This window comes from Cynara cardunculus, unplaced genomic scaffold (genome assembly GCF_001531365.2).
Source record: "Cynara cardunculus var. scolymus isolate 2C unplaced genomic scaffold, CcrdV1 Un_Scaffold_311, whole genome shotgun sequence".
Classification (NCBI taxonomy): domain Eukaryota; kingdom Viridiplantae; phylum Streptophyta; class Magnoliopsida; order Asterales; family Asteraceae; genus Cynara; species Cynara cardunculus.
The window spans coordinates 114803-135819 of record NW_020200570.1 but is presented as its reverse complement, the minus strand read 5'-3'; the positions used below and the strand labels follow the sequence as shown (position 1 = coordinate 135819).

Sequence of the window (21017 nt, the reverse complement as noted above, 5' to 3'; positions counted from 1 at the left end):
AAAAAAGTCGAACCTTCACAGCAAAAACACTGTGAAGGTTTTAAAAAGTCACCTTCACATCATTTTGCTGTGAAGTTTCAAGTGTAAAATGTTGGTCTCACGGGTCTCACGAAAACAGGTTGGTCTCACATGATCCCAAGTCTATATATATATATATATATATATATATATATTTGGTTGCACAAATGTCAAGGGTTGTATAATAACTAACTTATATATATATATATACATATATATATATATATGTATATATATAAGAGGTTTACCTTGCAAACTACGTTATTTGTACAAACCGTACAAACTTCATTCAACTAATCATAATTTTTCATTTTATTCATTTTTTTTTGTAATTATGAGAGGTTGATTAATCATTTTTATTGTGGAGGGTGTTAATCATGGATACTATAATCTTCATTATTTTAATTTTAGAGAAATACATAAAACAGTTTTATTAAAATTTCATTAAATATTATATGAAACAATTTTATAACCATATATGAAACAACTTCATAAAAAAAAAAGTATTATATGAAACAATTTCACAAGATTAAACAATTTCATGAACAATTATTTTAAGATTAAACAATAAAATCGACGAATGAGAATGGTTTGCACGGTTTGTACAAATTGGATGGTTTGTATTTGTTCGCTCATCTCTATATATATACATCTAAATTTTTATCCAAGTCATCTCTTTATCCTTTAGTAGAATAATACTTAAGTAAATTTCACATCATTTCAAATTTAGTCCTTTTTTAGTTTAAGTTTATTCTGTAAAATGAAATTTTGTCAATAAAAAAGTAATAATTAAATATAAATAAGGAGTCTTTATGTCACACTACCGAGGTCCTCATTTCAAAAAAATATGCCACATTGGTCCGAGTTGTGAAGTGCTGTAAAGTTGTGTGTGATTGACTACATATGAGGTTTTAAGTTCAATGCTTCTTGTTCCACTTATTCTTTATTTTTATTTTTACAGCAGTAGCCGGTAGGAGTGCATGGCTAGGCTCAAATAGCTCAACAGTCTAGTACAGTACATGGCCCGATTCGTGATTTGATGCCCTTGGGCTGTGACACCCTAGGCCTGATCGCCCGCCCATAAGGACAAACCGTTCACCAAGAAGAGGGATTACAGTAAAATGGCTTACTTGCATGACAAAAATTGATTGATTTATATCATTTATGTTACTTCAATGATTGACTTGTAGGATTTGTAACGAAATCGAATTTCATTTTTTTATAAATCTTGCTTGTTTTGTTGTATTTGAAACAGAATTTCATTTTTTTTTGTAATATATGTTTGTTTTATAAATAATTATTATAAGGGAAAATCACCAAAACGACCAAAATATACCTGATGTATTAACGAAATAGCCAACCTCTACAGAAATTGCCAAAATGACCACAAGGATCTCCCCCGGGGGTAGATGTTTGACCATGGGGGCAATACCCTTCTTGTTTGACCAAATTGTACAAAAAAAATATTAAAAAATTAATTTGATGGGCCCACATGTATCTACTTTAGGTAACCAACACTATTTGCCGGGATCTACCCCTGGGGGCGATCCCCACCTAACCGGATCTACCCCTGGGGCGATTCATGTATTTTTTTTCCACTATTTTGTCTTTTAGTGTATATTGATTATGAGTGTTTTAATAAAAAAGAGAAGATTTAAATTGTTTTTTTTTACCTTTTTGAAAAGTGATTGTACACGAAATCATCAACATATAGCTATTATGCTTTGCTTTGATACAATCGAGACGGCGAGATGTAGATGTGGATGTGGATGTGGATGTGGATGTGATGGAGAAATTAGGGCATATTTGATGGAAGTGGAAGGACACAGATACGATCAAAACAACTGAAAATCCATGGGACTTGAATTTGAAATGACAGTCATCTTCAAAGGATTTTTAATACATTATAAGTCTCTGAATACACTTCAAGCTATTTTCAACAAATTCGATTAATTTCACCCTTTTTAGTTGATTTTTTTTAATTTAACCCGTTGAAAATAATTCAAACTTAAATCTATGGGTTTAAAAGTACTAGTGGTGTACCCGTACGATTCAGCGCGAATGAATCACAATTCTAAAACATTACTTTAGCCTTGAATCATGAGTTTGTGTGGTTATTTTACAAGTCAACTAATATATAAAGTTGAAGGTTAATATGGTGTATTAGCAAGATCGATTGAAAATATAATTGCACACATGTTGAGTTTCTAAACCCATATAAAGTTGAAGAGTTGGGGTGGGGTATATGCATGATCTGAAATCCTTTCTGATATTGTTGCTTCAAATTTCAATTTACTTCAAGAGAAAGAAGAACTTTGAATTTGAATTTGGGTTCAAAATAGAAAACAAAGAAAGTGTCAAACAACTTTGGGAAGAACAAACATATCTTTTTCATGTAAATACGGCTTAGGGGCCGTTTACTAAACGCTTACTTGGTAAGTGCTTACCGGATAAATTTTCTCATCGGATGAACATGACAAGAACCAAGAATCTTACCGGGTAAGAGCGATGAGAATGATGAAGAGTCTTACCCAGTAAGTGAAGATTATAATGCTTACCCAGGTAAGCGTTTACCCCATAAATTGTTGCATTCAATACGTTTTGATGTACTAAATCCTTACGCATCAAAATAAATTATAGTATTGACTCTTTTAGTAAGCACTTATCGGATAATCATTTGGGTAAACAGCCCCTTACTTAAATCTGAAACTTTAACCAAACAAATTATATGTTTTAAGCATTTGTACATTATGCATAATAGTTTGTACTTAAGAGATTTTTTAATTCCTTATATAAATTGATAGTACTTTATGTTTTAAGACTTGTAATTAAGACTTTTATCTAAATACTTATTAATGTACCATAGATATTTTGTACCATTAGAGGTTAACCCATTTTCCAACAAACCGGTTGGGCTTGGGCTTCATAAAGAAAATAGTCCAATGGAACTTTTTTAACCAAGAAAAGTTTGATCGCAAATCATCTAAATGATATTCTACACTAGAGATGGCCAAATCGGCCCGGGCCGGCCCAGGACCGCCGGAGGACCGGGACCGGAACCGACAAAGGATCGGCCCGGGAGTGGACCAGTAAGGACCGGTTACGGGACCGAAAACCGGGACCGGTTGAGGTTTTTGGTAGTTTCGTGGGACCGGGACCGGGACCAGTTATGGGACCGACTATGGACCGGCCCGGCCCGAAAATTCAAATAATTTTATAACTAAATGTATTTTTAAATAATTTTATAATGTATTTTTATAAGAAAACGTAATTTTAATTATATTAAAACGCATTTTTAATGTGTGTTTAAGTGACCCAATTGTAAATTTTATAATGTATTAAAAATATATATCATTAAAAAATAAAAAAATATCTTATTTTTTTTAATGCAAGGACCGGTTAGGACTGGGACCGGCGGCCCATAACTGGTTATGAAGTACCTTGACCGGTCCTATCATTTTCGAACGGGACCGAGACCGAGACCGGGACCGGTTACGCCGGGACCGGTTACGCCAGGACCGGTTATGGCCGGTTATGAGAAAGGTGATGACCGATTGGGACCGGCCCGAGACCAGTTTTTGGCCATCTCTATTCTACACATAAATATTACATGGACCATGATTATGGTCCTTAATCTTAGAGATGGCCAAATGGACCCAGTCCAGCCCGTAACCGATAGAGGTCCGGAATCGGAACCGGCGAGGGACCGGAACCGGTAGTAACCGGTTGTGAACCGGCGGTTATGAACCGGTTGGTGTTTTTGGCATTTTCTAGGACCGGAACCGGTTATGGGCCCGGCCCGGACCGACCCAGTCAACGAAAGTCAAACTGGTCAAACTAGCCGTTAAAAGTCAAATGAGCCGTTGGAGTTGGTCAAACCGGTCCTAATAATTAGTCTCGTTTTTCTACCAGTCTCTAGCTGGGTTTGGGCTCGTACGACGATCTCTACTTTTGCGTATTATAAATTTATGATATAAGATTTGATTTTTTTACTGTATAAATTATATAAAATTAATATTCATATATCTTTATAATTTTTTTACTTTTATAATTATCTTTCAGTATTCAAGGATACCCAAATGGTACAAGATTAGACGGTACTCAGGAGACAAAGTAAATGTCAAGATTAAAGAATTGAACCATGCTTTACCCAAAACCCATGTTTGTAGCTCTTGTATATATTTGGGACCGATATATAAAGTTATATTTCTTGATATATAAAAATATATGTTTATATGCAAATGTGATCTTGGAATGTTACACTTAGAGTGCATTTGGTTCGTAGAATGGAATTCGATGGAATTGGAATTCATCAAATGAATTTGACCACATCTTTTGATTGCGTTTGGTTGGATGAAATTGGAATGAAATTCTTAACGGAATTGGAATTTTTTTTGTGTCGTTCACGGAATTCAACGAGAAAATTACATAGATGGCATTTCAAGAAAAATCCTTTTTAGGATGGAAAGAACGCGAGAGAAAGAGAAAGAGAGAGAGAGAGAGAGAGAGAGAGAGAGGTTGAGCATACCAGATCGAGCAGAGTGAATGAGATCGAGCAGTTTTGAATAGGGATGGCAAAAAAAAAACCGAAACCGATGGTGAAAACCAAAAATCGAAACTTTCGGGCCGGGTTCAGGGACATCTTGTCGGGGATCGGGGACAAATTCGGGGATTTTAACGGGAGCGGGGACCGTGATCATCGCCCAGCCTGATATGTGTATATATATTAATTTTAATTTATACATACATACATACATATATATATATACATACATACATACATATATATATATACATACATACATATATATATACATACATATATATATATACATACATATATATATATATATATATAATATCATTAAAAGAAAATAGTGATATTAAAATTTTAAAAACTTTTATCCACTTTACTTCAACAACCCAAATAAGGCTCACGAAAAAATCTAGTTTATTTGTCTAATTCGTGATTTTAGTTGTATGATGTTTGAAGTTTTGTTTAGTTTTATATTGTAATCTAATACATTGTTTGTAATTGGTTCGATTATGTTTGAGACATTTAAACTTGCATCGTCAAAAAAAAATTGTAATTTACTTTTAATTGTGAAAATTAACATATTGTAATTTTTTTAGATCTGTTTCGGGTTTCGGTTATAACCAACGGTGAACGAGAAAAATAGGATTTCTACGTTAACAGGTTCCCCAACAGGTATCGGGGAAACCGCGGGGACCCGACGGGGATCGAGGCGGTCAGGGGGACGGTTTTAGTTATCAGTTTCGAGGACGGGGATACCAATAACTGGCCCGAACATGGCCCGTTGCCATTCTTAGTTTTAAACGAGATCGAGCATTGCAGAGCGAAGCAAATCGAGATACAACGTCGTTGAATTTGGATGAGGGATAAGGAATTTGTTGGATTAGAATTTGAAATCCGTGGTATATGGGATGAAATTGTGAAATCAATGACTTGAGGAATTTGTTGGAATTGGAAGGATTTTTTCAATCTATTATGTGAACCAAATATGGTATTTGGAATTTGGTCAAAGATTTGGACATTCCAATTCCTTCCAATTTCACCAAATTCCATGAACCAAACACCCCTTTATGGGTTGTTTGTTTACCTCTTAATAGTTCCAATAAGAGGCAACAATGGAATCGTTAAAAGGTGAATCTTGTTTGACAAAAAAAAAGTCTGCCACTTAATGGTTCTAAAACCCTCTGAATGATTTTGTATCATGGATCTTCCTTAACCATTAAGAGCCCTAATTTCATTGTACACAATTACCAAACAATTATATTTCATTTTGMACTATATCATGAGAGCCTCTTAATCATTCTGACCACTTAATCATTTTGCACCAAACTATTCAGCAATTGTCAAATAGCACCTTAGTATACTACTATCAAGTGTCTAGTCATCCAATCTATATTATGTCATATCAACCAGTTAAATAATTACCAAATGGCCTTTGGTCTAGCGGTATGTGAGTCATTGGCCTTCTAGGAGGTCAAGAGTTCAAACCTCACCAAAGGTGATGAGGGTGTGTGAGTTTATTTGTTCTGTTTGCCGTATATAAATATTATATACTTCAAAAAAGAAACCAGTTAAATAATTTTATTCTTATAATATCCAAGCATTGTAGATAGTAATATATAATATCTTTTATTGAAAAAAAATACGAACCACAAGGGTGGTGTTTGATTGGTTTGAGCATGGCTCCAAAGGTCAAAAGTACCAGGAGGTCCCAAGTTCAAATCCAAAGAGAAATAAAAATCCGTTTGTGGCTACGGATGTTCAAATGCGGCGACTCCAGGCTATCTGCAAAACAGGTGGTCGCTCTGGGATTAGTCGACTCGCATAGCGGGTTGAATATCTAGATTAATAAAAAAAATACGATATTTAATATATCAGTTAAAATAACGTTAATAGTTAATAAGACAAATTAAATATTTATTAAATAAAATAAAATAAAGAAACCTCAAGGAACAAAACTAAATTATTGATTTTATATAATAATCACATATGAATTTGAATGAAAATTGTAATAAAAAATAAATGTGGTTATTTTTTACAATTATTTTTGTAGAATCAAACACAAAGTCTAAAGTGGTTGAGTGGGAGATCAAAATTTAAAGTCATGTATTGTGGTTATTCATGATTCCACCCAACTAATGCATCATTATTTAGTCAACATTTTCTTTTTTAATTTTGACTTTTTTAGGATTTCAAATCTTATGGTTTTTATTTATTTATTAATATGAATATCCAATTTGCTATGCGAGCCGATCAATTCCAGGACGACCACCTACTTTGCACATAGGCTGGAGTCACCGCATTTGAACCTCCGTGGCCACAAAGGGGATTTTTATTCCTCTTTGGATTTAAACTTGGAACCTCCTGGTACTTTTGACCTTTGGAGTCAAGCTCAAACCAATCAGGCACCACCCTTGTAAATATATCTCTTAATACGTCTTAATCTTAATCCGCCTCTATCAAATGGTTCATAGTTTAGGGGCTGGAAGAGATTTGTTAGTAAAAGTTATTTATCTTTTATACTTTTGTAAAAAAAAACTATTTGTCTTTTATATCTTTTACACTAGTTTGACCGATTCAGATTTCAAACTTCAGAAGTAAGGGGGTGTTTGGGATTGCTTATTTAAAATAACTTATGTTTTTTTTGTAAAAGTGTTTATTAACTTATGTGGTATTAAACCGGAGTTAAATAAACAGTGTTAAAATTGTAAACGGGTAATAAACAGTTTTTCATAAGTCAGAAATGATTAACTTATCAAAAACAGCTTATTACCGGTTTGGTACCGGTATAAGCAGTTTTTTTTCTTATCCAAACACAAGAAAATATCTTATCACCGGTGCCAGACTGAAATAAGTTAAAAAGCAGTTTTTATAAGCAATCCCAAACACCCCCTAAAAACAAACATTCTTACTGATCCAGATTTCAGACTTCAAGACCACCTCTTATATATCAGAAATGAAATCAGACTTTAAACTTCAACATCTCTTAAAAAACAAACACTACTAAATCGGTATATTAATTTTCAAGTAAATAAGTTAAATTTATTGATGCATGAGTCAATCAACATATATAAAATAAATACGATTCATGATTACATAGTGTCTTTTCTTAAAACAAGACTGGTATCCGATTGGTTTGAACCTGGACACTAAAGGTCAAAAGTACCTGGAGATCTCATGTTCGAATCCAAAGAGAAATATAAATCTCCTTGTGGCCACGAAGGTTCAAATGCGGTCACTCCAGGCTACTCGTGAAGCGGGTGGTCGTCCTGCGATTAATCGACTCGTATAGCGGGTTGCATATCCAGGTTATGAAAAAACAATAAATTTTTTAATTAAATAATAAATATTTTTAATAATATATTTTTTTTAATTTTTTCTTGAAAGTGAAAGAATTGTCATCAAGTCTCAATTTGTAAGTAGGAAAATGGAATGGGAACAAATAGAAAAATCCAAACAAATAATATAATCCTACACCAACCAAAACCATTTGTAAGTTAATATTTATATTAATTTATTTTTGTGTTTTAAATTAAATATGATTATTTTATTTTTTTTATTTTTTATTGTTAAAAATATAAACACAATTTTTATATTGATTTCAATACAATTTATTTCTTGCTTACTACTAATTAGTGGTGATAAATCATATCAAACCAATATTATATGTTATATCTTATTCGAAAGTAGGGTTTCGTAAATCATAAAGGTGGTGTCTGATTGGTTTGAGCTTGGCTTCAAAGGTCAAAAGTACCAGGAGGTCCCAGGTTCAAATCCAAGAAAGAATAAAAATTCTTTTGTGGCCACTGAGGTTCAAATGCGGTGATTCCGGGCTATCTGCAAAGCAAGTGGTCGTCCTAGGATTAGTCGGCTCGCATAGCGGGTTGGATGTCCAGGTTAATAAAAAAAAGTAGGGTTTCATAACAGCTTACTATATGTAGAATTTTCTATGCCAAAGGGTAAAATGATTGATTTACTACGTTAAGACTTAGGGGCCGTTACAAAGTGTTTATTCGGGTAAGTGTTTACCAAGTTATATTACCTTACCGGATGAATATAGCAAAAACCAAGAATCTTACATGGTAAGAGCGAGACAAGGACCGAGAGTCTTACCTTATAAGTGAGGGCAATGACTCTTACCACAATCAGCTCTTACCGGGTATATTATTGCATATAAAGTTGTTTTTGGTTGACTAAAATCTTTTTTTTTTTTAAGGGTGTCCGGGCCAAAGCCCGACTAATCCCCGGCAAATTTGAAGGCTAAGCATGACTTCACTTAAATGTCGCCAACACTCCTCTCCCAGGGCTCGAACTTGGGTTCATGACTATGCTATGCCCAATCCTTTACCACTAGGCTGGAAGGTCTTTGACTAAAATCTTACCGGTAAAGGCTTATCGGGTAAGTAAATGATATATTGTTGAATTTTACCGGTAAAGGCTTATCGGGTAAGTGTTTGGTAAGCAACCCTTTAGACTTGCTAATTTTTTAAGGTGTGAGAATTTTGAAGAGACTTATGAGCAGAAGGACGAAAGAAAAATACTGAGAGTGTATGCAAGTAACTGATAAAGACAATAAATTAACAATAATTGTGATAAGACAATATCCGAGGAAAAAACACTAAAAGATTGTACCTCGTAAAACGAGATAATATGACTAGATGTCCTCAGTCCAACCATGCTAGGACTTTGTTATTGAACTGTCGGTTCTCTATTCATCCCCACATCTATAGTTGCAATTCGTTTTTATAAGAAAAATTCTATTGTCTAGTTCTACTCCTGTCCAAAACTCCTATCAAATTTCATTTCTTCAGGTTGATCTATTGAGAGGGTGAAGACATAAGCGAAATGTGTCAAAAGTATCTTGAGAACATGAAAAAAATAATAATAATGTGCATTGGTAACTTGTACTATATGTTATTTTAATTGTAGATTAAGATATTTTAAGATTTTGTGCATAAAAGTAGTAGTACTTAATGCATTATGAGTTGTTTTTAAGACTTTGTGCATTAAAAATTATTTTAAAGACTTTTAATAAATCTGATTTATAAGATAGTATGGATAATAATGATTAAATATTAAGAAACATTGGTTTGGATAAATTAATTTTATTATTAGTAATTAAATATTTATATAAAAATATATTTATGATGGTGTCATGATCATATTCTAGTTGACCAACTATCTCAAATGGGAATCAAAGCATTTTGCCATTTCAATCCTAGCTTTTCATGTTCATCCCAACTTTAAATTAATTAATCTTGCCCTACATCATAATGGAATCAATTCTCTAGTAAAAACACCATGGAAAACCCCCTCGAGAAACTTATTGAATCACTGCCTGAAGCTGCTTTCCAAAAAGCTAAATTATGGCTGATTAAACCGAGTTTTTTATAATAAATCAGCTTATAACGACCAAACATAATCTAAATCGCATGTCACACAGATAAGTGGATGGTATCTGAAGTCGACATTATACAGTTGAAAAAAGAATATCACCAGATAAAAGTTACATGACAATTTTGTCTTTAAGATTGCATGTGAATGCGTAGCAAATTGATGGCTGCCAAACCTTTGGTTGACCACCACCATACGACCATGAACCACAAAGCACCAATTTCATGGGTGGACTTGCAGAAGTGGTCCATCACTCACTCACTCAAGCCCCATATTAAGAATCCAAGCTCAAGCACATGGTTTTCAATACAAAAATGTAAGCCAGTGGTATCCAATATAGAAGACTCTAGTTGTTTCTATTAAGACAAGTCTGAAATATGAATCGAAAGATATTTTAGAATTTTAGGTGGACCCCGGATTTTAATGCGTTAAAATCGAAAGAGAACAACGGTGATGACTGAATTCGACGAGGATGGAAAAAAGAGGAGTTTGAGACACAAGATGCCACACCCGGAAAGGTATTCGTGTCTGCGGAACGTGCCAATGCGTACCATATCTTGAACCAACAAATGCTTGATTATATCTCTTCACATGTGAATTTTCAAGAATCCTTTCAAAAAGCCTACAAATGCTTTAACTTAGAAAAATATCCAATTCACTGTGTTTGACAATCATAAGCTTTTAAGCTGAGCTTATCGAAAGAACCCCGTTTGATAAGCCATAAACTATTTCATTTTTTTTTCCCGATTATACCCCTTACGTTTTACACGAGTGACCAAAGACTCTAGTCTTTTAGGTCATTTCATCGACCTTTTATCGGTTAGTTTTGACCTAACATGACTAGTTTATAAGCCAACTCGTCAACTAACAGATAGCTTATCAGCCAACAACTAACAGATATCTTATAAGAAACAATTGTATATTAGGTTAAAAGAGTTTATGCCACCAACAATGCCTAAGTGAAGTTAGACAGTTGTGATTTTGAACAAACTGTACACCATATAAAAGAACTAACAAAACAGAACTGCAGACCCTCAAAACAAAATCAACAGATGAACACCAACAGAATGCAAAGAACCAAACTTCTTTTGAAACTTCTCTCACTGATTAATAACTGGTTCAAGATCCTTCAGAAGTCCAACCACCTGTTGCATACTCGGCCGTTTGGCCGGAAGATCGGCTGTGCACAGATAGCCGATCTTCAAGGCCTCAACCATCTGAGCGTCGGTCCCTGTGCCACGGATCTTGGAGTCTATGGCCCATGAACCGCGGTTCTTTCTCACTAAACCTCGCACCCAACTCACCAAGTTTGCTTCTTTTGAGTTGTTCTCATCTGGGTACTCATCTTCAAGAGGCTTTTTTCCTGTTATGAGCTCAAGAAGAATCACTCCAAACCCATAGACGTCAGATTTTGGAGTGATCACATACGGTGAGGAGCTTCCATCTTGATTTAGAAACTCCGGTGGGATGTATCCGGGGGACCCATGAGAAATCTCGTCTTCAAGACCGTTACCAAAGATCTTTGAAAGTCCGAAGTCGGATAATCTTGGTTCGAGACTGTCATCAAGATAGACGCTGCTTGCTTTTACGTCTCTGTGGATGATTGGAGGTGAGCATCCGTGGTGGAGAAACGCCAATGCACGAGCTGTGCCAAGCGCAACCTTATGCCGAAATTGCCACGTGGTCAACAGACCTTCGGACCCCACGTTTTGAATTCCGTTACTGTTGCTTTCATCGGCTTCCCATGTATCAGAACTCCAATCTTCTGTGGTTTGAACTCCAAGAGGGAGATCATGAAGCAAATTATGGAGATTTCCATTCTCCATGTAATCATAAATCGCGATTCTTTGTTCACCAGCCAAGCAATATCCAGTTAAAGGAACAAGATTCGGGTGTTTTATCCTTCCAAGATACTCAAGCTCTCTCGCTGCTTCGTGGTCAGTCATGGTGGAACCATGGACCAAAACCTTAACAGCCACGTGGATTCCACCTGGCAAGAAGCCTCTGTAAACCGGCCCGAATCGCCCTTCTGCCAAAAGGGTTCCTCTATCAAAATTTGAAGTGGCTGAAAGAAGATCAGAGAAGGTGAAATCCAGCAATGGCTTCTCAAAGATCACTACAGGAACTGCGGTTGCAAGCTTTACATCGGCTACCCAAGTGGTGGAATCGGTTTGGAATGAAAAAGGACCCGAAATCACTTGCTCTTCTTTGTAAGAATCTTGTTTCACTGCCCACATTTGTGTTTTTCTTCGACAACCAAACGCACAAAACAGCAATGCCGCAAGCAAAAAGACTATTGAACAGGTTAAGGCCAAAGCAAGCATGAGTCCCCTATGGCTATGAGCTTTCTTCTTGAAAAGTATAGGATTTGCAGCAATGGGGCAGTTATTTGATGAACCAACAAAAGCGGATTGGAGGGTTTCGGTAGAAAATGCCGAATCACAAAGGGTCAGGTTGTTGTAAGAAAAGTTGAATCTTTCCATCCATGGAAGCTTTTTCAAGAGAGATATGGGTATCTCTCCACTCAAGTTATTGAATGAAAGATCAAGATTTTGCAGGGTGTTCAAGCTCAAATGTGGAATTTTACCACTGAGATGGTTACTCGAGAGATCGAGTGTTTTCAGATGAGTTAACACAGACATTTCATCAGCAATTTGGCCGATTAAATTGGTGTTAGACAAGTTTAAGTACTCTAAACTATGAAGGGCATCAATCTGGAGAAATTTTTGGGTAGAAAATCTGTTCTTGGCAAGATTAAGGTGTTTGAGATTATGGGCTTGACTTAAATTACTGAAAAACTGTCCACTGATGTCATTATCAGACAAATCAAGATGAACCAAGTGAGACCAATTGAAGGCAGAACTGAAGTTTACCTGAGAAATATGACCTTCAAAGTGATTACTACTCAAATCAATCACTTCCAATGTCCCCTGAAAGATTTCAACAACTGAATCCTGGAAAAGATTCTTGGAAATGTTAAGGTAAGTTAAAGATTCCAACATGGAAAAATCCGAACCCCTTCCTTTGATTTCATTTCCAGCAAGATTCAAGCTTTTGAGCTTAGGAAATGATGAACCAAAGCCATCAGGAAGAACCCCATTGAAACTATTCCAAGAGAAGTCAAGAGAAATCAAAGAATGGCAGCTTATGATTCCCAATGGAATAGTGGAATCAAACCCATTTCGATTGAGATTAAGAACTTCTAAATTGGTGAGAGAACTAATGGATTCAGGAAGACTACCAGAGAAATTGTTGAAAGAAAGGTCTAGTTTTTCAAGTGAACCGAAGTTACCAATGTTGCTGGGGATATTCATGGAGATTTTGTTGTTCGAAAGATTGAGGAATTTAAGTGAACCCAAACTCCAAAAATCAGAAGGCAAATCAGTGACCTGATTATTGCTAAGATCCAAAGATCGAAGCTTTGTGAGTTTGCCAATGGTGTTATCAGGAATGGACCCAGAAAGTCCCAAATTAGGAGCAACAAAACCTATGACATTTTCTTGATTGGAATCGCAGAAAACAACTTGCCATGAACAAACAGGTCCAGAGAAATTGTAAATATGAGAAAAAGATGAATTCGAAGGATTTATACCCATCTTTTGAAAGAAATCAGAGATGAAGAACTCATCCGTATTGGGAATGGGTTGTTCTTGTTGTTGACAAAGATTTGACCTGAAGAACAGCGTTAGAACAACAATTGAACCAAAAAAAGCAAATCCCATATTGAAAATTTGCTGAAAAAGGAAGAGAAATTGATGGATAGCTCAAAACTTCAACTCTGATATCCACCCACCAATTCAAGAAAACCCCTTTTGCGTTTATCAGGCTTTCAGATGACTCAATCTCCTTAATACTTCTGTCTTCATTCAATCCAAACACCACCGTCCACCGCCCGCCACCGCTGTGCCACCACCACCGATCTGCTGCCCTGATGAATTGGGTATTTTCAAGAAAATGAAGAGGAATCATCAAACAAAGAAAAATGTATACCCATTTCGAAAATTTGCTTCAAAAGAGTTGGGGTTCTTCAGCTTATTTGCAGGTAGGAGAAGTCAGCCAACAGAGAAAACAAGTAACTTAAAGGAGATTGTCTTAATGTTAGAAAGGCAACAAAAGCATGAGGAAAAAGGTTTGATTTTTATATCATTTCTTTTAGGGGAAAAAATCATGGTAAAATATTGGGAAAGAGAAATTGACAGAAAGAAGACGTGAGTGGGAAGATGGTTTTTGTTGAATTCATAAATGGGTATCATGTAAGAGGGTTTGTGGTCAAATATTTATTGGTGGGTGAAATTATACGAAACAAGTTTTAATCGAATTCAATGATCTTTTATATGTGTATTGGGGATTGTTTGGCAATTGTTGAATGGTTTGATGTAGAATGATTAAAAGATTATTATGATATAGTGCAAAATAAAATATAATTGTTTGGTAATTGTGTACAATGAAATTAGGGCTCTTAATGGTTAAGGGACATCCATGATACAAAATTATTCAAATGATTTTAAAACCATTAAGAGACAGACTTTTTTTACAAACAAAATTCACCTCTTAACGATTAAAAGATCATTTTCTAATGAAACTATTAAAAGGTAAACAAACAACTCATTCGTCATCATTTTTACTACTATAGTGAAAAGAGTAAATTACATAAGTCCTCCCTAGGGTTTATAGGATCTTCGGTTTTCGTCTCTAATCTTTGAAAATTACAACTGCGTCACTCACGTTTGTATTTTGTAACAGGTTTCGTCCCTGGCAATTAGGGACATTAAAAAGCGGTCATTAAGTATCCTTACATGCTAGTCAAATGAGACGCATTTAAGCCATTTTGTTTACGGTCATTAGGTGTATTAGATGCAATCTCATTAGGTTTACATTTTTTTTATTAATCTGGATATCCAACCCACTATGCGAGTCGACTAATCTCATGGTGACCACCTGCTTTGCAGATAGCCCGAAGTCACCGCATTTAAACCTCTGTGGCCACAAGAGAATTTTTATTCCTCCTTGAATTTGAACTTAGGACCTCGTGGTACTTTTGACCTTTAGAGCCAAGCTCAAACCAATCAAACACCACTTTTGTGGTTCATTAGGTTTACATTTCACTATGCTAAAGGGGGTTATGACTTATGACATCCTTAATTAGTATTAGTATTACTTTCTAAAAAAACATTCTTTAATCAATTTTGTTACCATTGGTAGATTGATATTAAATAGATTATCCAAAACCGAGTATTTAACCTCTAAATAATCAGATAGCTACAAGCATAATATCTTTATCCAAGCACTAAAATTGATCATTACAGCTTCAAATTGTAATAATCAGATAAATATTTTAAAAGCGTACAACCAAACATTTAAATTAACCGATTATCATGCTGATGTGGTATCCAACTCAATATTATTTGTTATTCAACTCAATTTCATCACATCACTCGTCACATCAATATGATAACCGATTAATGCTTCAACCGGTTACTCGGATACTTAAATGTTTTATGATGTTATAATATTTGACATGTTGAAAGATTTGGGAATCTTGGGCATGAAGAAATGTAAAATATTGGTGTTGTTAATCATATAAAATTTGTGGCTCATGCTCTTCTCCAATCATTCATTGCTTCTTTAAATTAAAAAACAAAAAACAAATCATACATACATACATGAGTTATGATTATCCCTTTGCACATGTAACTTTATTTACAACCATTAAAATATGGTTGTTTTCTTTATAAAAACAAACTATTTTTCTAATTTAAAATATTTAATATTTATTTTAATCAATCTATATCATATATATTTTTTGAAGTATATAATATTTATATACTGTAAATGAAACAAATAAACTCACACATTCTTCTCACTTTTGGTGAGGTTTGAACCCTTGACCTCCTAGAAAGCCAATGACTCACATACCGTTAGGCCAAAAGCCATTTGGTGTATACCATGTTATTAAATGAGTGTTTTCAACCATAAGAGTGGTGCCTGGTTGGTTTGAGCTTGACTCCAAAGGTCAAAAGTACGTGGAGGTCCCAGGTTCAAATTCAATGAGGAATAAAAATCTACTTGTGGCCACGGAGGTTCAAATGCGGTGACTCCGGACTATCTGCAAAGCAGGTGGTCGCCCTGGGATTAATCGGCTCGCATAGCGGGTTGGATATCCATGTTAATAAAAAAAAAAAAAAGTGATTTCAATTTATTTATGTGAAACGGATCAATTTTGGTTATATTTTGTTACTAACCAGTCATATAGGTAAAAGTAATTTTTTCTAATTAAAATAACGAATCAAACAGGTTAAAAGTTGATTTATAAGAGCATCTTTAACAACTATGAAATAATTTTTTTTGAAATTTTTTATAACAACTATGTTAAATGGTACGTTAAAATAGAGAAAAGAAGAGAGATAAGATGGAAAATCTTCAAATTTAGAGATATTTCTAAGAGCTTTTTCAACAACTATGTTATAATTTTTCTAAAATAGAGTATCAAAAATTAAAATATCTAAAAAATAATTATATCCAACTATAACAGATACTCTATTTTAGCAACTCTATCATTAATTATATTATTAAAATGGTCAATACATTTAATAAAATATTATTTTTCTCTAAACACTTGATTTCAATGTTTCCTGTTGGTGAGAAAGAATTAAATATAAAGTTAAAGATTTCTCTAAATTTGGAGATTTCTATTTTCCCTCTATTTTTAACATAAGATATATCATAGTTGTTGGACCAAAAATATATCCTAAATCTTCAACATCTCTATTTTAACATAGATGTTGGAGATGCTCCAAAACTCTATAAAAGAACAAATAATTAATATTTTAATTATTTTCCACCAATAAGATGTATTGAAGTTAAATTTGTAGGAGAGATAAATAATATTTTATCAAATGTATTGAATATTTTATAATATAGTTAATGTTATAATTGATAAGATAGAATGAAGTCGAATGTAATTTGTTAGAGATTTTGACTTTTCTTACTTTATTATAAAAAAAATTATAATATAGTTGCAGGAGATGTTCAACATATTCAAATATTTACAGTCTTTTAATTATTCACATAATTTGTACCGTTAATATTAGGACCAATATCATTAAATAAGAACTAACTTTCATGTCTTTTTTGTGTTTCGTCAGTCGTCACTATCTATTTTATCTTATAAAGAATTTAGGTAAAAAGTTTTAAAACTCCTAAATTTCTAGAGAATAATAAATAGGGAATACTAAATACAAATCACTAAATGTAATATTAGTTATTGTTGGTTGTTATGAAATTGGGATAAAATTAATATTCGGGTTACAGATAAAGTCAGAACATACTCTTCAGGCGGGATACTTAACGCGTTAGCTACAATACTGCACGGGTCGATACGTACAACGCCTAGTATCCATCCCATTTGTTTCTCGAGAAGAGATGAGAAACGTGCTCAAGACAGGATGAGGATTCGAATCTTTACAACAAATGATGAGGATGTGTGAGTAGTTGTCGTATACACAACAATTGTGACAACTGGATTTATCAGGACTTATTTCTTACAGTCACAATTTTCCGTGATTAATTCAGGCATAGTCTAAGACACCCTTCCAAAAAAGAGAGCCCACAAACTTCATTTATTATCAATATGAGATGAGTTGTCACAAAATCCCCCAGTTAAATTCAAGACGCCCTCGTCAAACCTATTCAATATCATTGTTGTTTTATGGGCAATGTGAGATTTACCTAAAATGTTACAAAACATCCATTCTGAAGCATTCATCGTACTCAATGACGCCTGCCCCACCATCCTAATGGTTCAAGGGTTAACTCTGGTTCCATTTTGTACCTTCCCAAACCCAAATCAGTTAACCCAATAATCTTTAAATTAACATGAAAACTCATGGTAAAAATTTATCGATATCAGCTCATAAACGAAGTCATAAACCTTATTTCTATTCATGTGAAATGTGTTGTCACAATCCCACTTGCTTAAGGGGCTGTTTGAAAGTTGCTGAATGGTTTGATACAAAATGATTAAGTGGTCAGAATGATTAAAAAACTCTCATGATATAGTGCAAAATGAAATATAATTGTTTGATAATTGTTTGCAATGAAATTAGGGCGTTTAATGGTTAAGAGAGACCCATGATACAAAATCACTCAAAGGGTTTTAGAACCATTAACAGACAAACTTTTTTTTTGCCAAACAAGATTCACCTCTTAACGATTCAAAGACTGCTTCTTAATGGAACTATTAATAGGTAAACAAACAACCCCTAAATAAACACATAAATTCACAAATCTATTTTTTTTTTATCAATATGGTTTTTAATCAAGTTCTTACTTATAGGACTTAAATTCCTTAAATCACAATTAACATTTTTTTCATAAAATATTTAATAATTTATTGGGTAAATGTATATGAATTAATAATTTATTTTAAGATAATTAATAATTTATTTGTAAAATTATTAAATGGTATGTATTAATGCAACATGCATGTTAGGAGTTGCTATTAATCATGTGCATGGGAGGTGGATGAGTCATCTCACATATTTAATGTAAAACAGTGAGTCAAAATTGGACTTTTTATCAAAATTATATTCCAAAACAATAAATATACTATTTCGTCAATTACTTTATTTATTCAGTAAATATATTTTTTAATTAACACATTTTTTTTATTTATAAAATATAACTTAATAAAAATATTTAATTAAAAATTAAAATACTTAAAATAACTTATAATGAAATAAAATCCAAAAAAAAAAAATTCTGAATCATCGTCGATATTTTGAGTTCGAGGAAAATGTTCGTTTTTCTAATAATGGAGATAGGTATTTCTTTTGTAATTATATATAATATTTTTTAATAGGAAAAATTGCATCAAAATGGAACTAACTTTCACTTGATTTTTATTTTGGGGAACCAACTTTTAAAATCGTCATTTTGGGGAACCAACTTGCACCTGATTCCTATTTTAAGGAACCAACTTGCAAAATAATTATAGAAAAATAACTAGAATTCGTTTTTTTCAAAAATTAATGAAATAAAATCTATTTATCATTTCAAATCTCGTTTTTTTAAATTCAGATATCAAATTGAAGATTTAAAAAAAAAAATCCAAATTATCACAATAAAAATTATTTTTTACTAATACAATAAAAAATCAATTTAATATAAAAAAATTAATTGATGCAATAAAAAATCAATTTAATAGAAAAAAATTAATTGATGCAATAAAAAATAAATATTAAATATCACATTCAAGATTTTTATATCCAACCAATCCGTATCAATATTAAAGTTCAAATCAAATTTGACAAATCAAACCAAAAATTTGATAAAGACCCTTAAATTACCTGTTACTTGTTCAACAGATCAACCATCATACCCTTAAATAAACAAAAAGTTTGATAGAGACCCCTAAATGACGATTTTAAAAGTTGGTTCCCCAAAATAAGAATCAAGTAAAAGTTAGTTCCATTTTGATGCAATTTTTCAATTTTTAATAATAATATATTAGTGAAAATTTCATTTTAAAAAATATATGTTATGTTATTTTTAATTTAAAGCCATAATAGGTCCAAATCATCTAAACCGATCTGACCCACACCGTCTTTTCTGATCCAGTTTAGTCACCTGCTACCAAACTCAACCTATTTTTTTTTATCCAAATCACTATTGAAGTTTGTTACATAGTTTAAACCGGACCACAAACACCTTCAAAAAAAGATAAAGTTGCTTCCTTTGATCATGAAGCTGGGCCCAAGCCCAATCATTGAAAGCTAGACTTTGGCCCAAACCAGTGGGACCCAAAAAGCACATATCCATTGTTAGTACTCTCTTTTTCCCAAAAAATAGGCCCAAAAGACACTTTAAAAAAAAATAAAAATAAAAATAAAAATAAAAATAAAAAGGTCTTTTTATTTATCTTTTTATTTGGATATCGACATCTTAGATTTCTTAATCTAGAAGATTCATGTAAACGAAATAAATTTTCTTCTTCTCGAAGAATAGTTATATGACCCATGTACCAGAAAAAGTATACTTCATAATTTTCTTTCATTATACAGAATAATAACAGTGGATTTAATATTATATCTATACTGTATTATAAAATATTTGACAAATACTCTTAAAAACTATTTTTTATGTATAAAATACTGTTTATTGATGCATATCACTTAAAGTTCGAGGTTACAAGTAAATTATGCGTAAATACAGCTTACTGAAGCTACATGTTTGAATTCGTGTAACTAACTATAGATAAACATAATCAACTACATGATAAATATCTTATTTTAAATATAAATAATCTAAAATATAATTAGGATAATTATTGAGTTATACTTAATAATAGAATACTTAATTATTATCATTATAAAAATTATATTATTAAACCAAAAATAGATTACTTTGTTATTAAACCTAAATTAAATCATGATAAAGAAATTACATAAAAAACGATGATTTTAAATAGTCAATTTGATACTAAAATCGATATATTTTTTTTTCCTTCAAATTTTTATGAATATAAACATTGTTGCTTTCTTAGAGTCACATAAAACCGTATTATATCGACAGAGACAAAATAAAACGAAACATTATCTCTATGTATCTCGCTGCATTGTACGAGTATCCTTCTAGTTTAATAAATTAAAATATTTTAAAATTCAACCCAATGCTATAAAACTTATATCGAAAAATTAATTGTTAAATTTATGATTTCATTACAAGGTTGAAATTATCTAATTACCCTTTATATGAAAACCATCAACTGTACAGCTACGAAATTATAAAGGGTTATTTGAGACAACGTGTGCAATATTGGTGTTTGGCCATGATGGGATATGACGACATGTAACGATTTATGCTTTTTGCTTTGTCCTCAGTCTTTGTGTATTCTGTTGGGATTGTGCAGCCCACTATGGTGATGCAGACAACGTTATAATTAAGACACGTTTTTTTATCGATGATTCATGGAGTAAATTCCAAAAACTGTGCTTATTATTAAACATAATTCCAGAATTATGTTTGTTTAATCCAAAGAATAGCATGAAAAGCCAGATTTTTTCTTTAATGA

At 32.9% G+C, this 21017-nt stretch overlaps 1 protein-coding gene across 1 annotated transcript; it reads right to left on the bottom strand.

Annotated features, from left to right (window-relative positions):
- Positions 1 to 10868: 10868 nt before the first annotated feature.
- Positions 10869 to 13668, bottom strand: LOC112501598 (probable LRR receptor-like serine/threonine-protein kinase At2g24230). The gene has a single exon (XM_025105270.1). The coding sequence runs from the start codon at positions 13666 to 13668 to the stop codon at positions 11047 to 11049; it is 2622 nt and encodes an 873-aa protein (XP_024961038.1). The 3' UTR covers positions 10869 to 11046.
- Between the last annotated feature and the right edge of the window lie 7349 nt (positions 13669 to 21017).

Excerpts from the sequence above, each read along its gene's own strand:
- LOC112501598 (XM_025105270.1), bottom strand. The coding sequence starts at position 13,668 with ATGGGATTTGCTTTTTTTGGTTCAATTGTTGTTCTAACGCTGTTCTTC.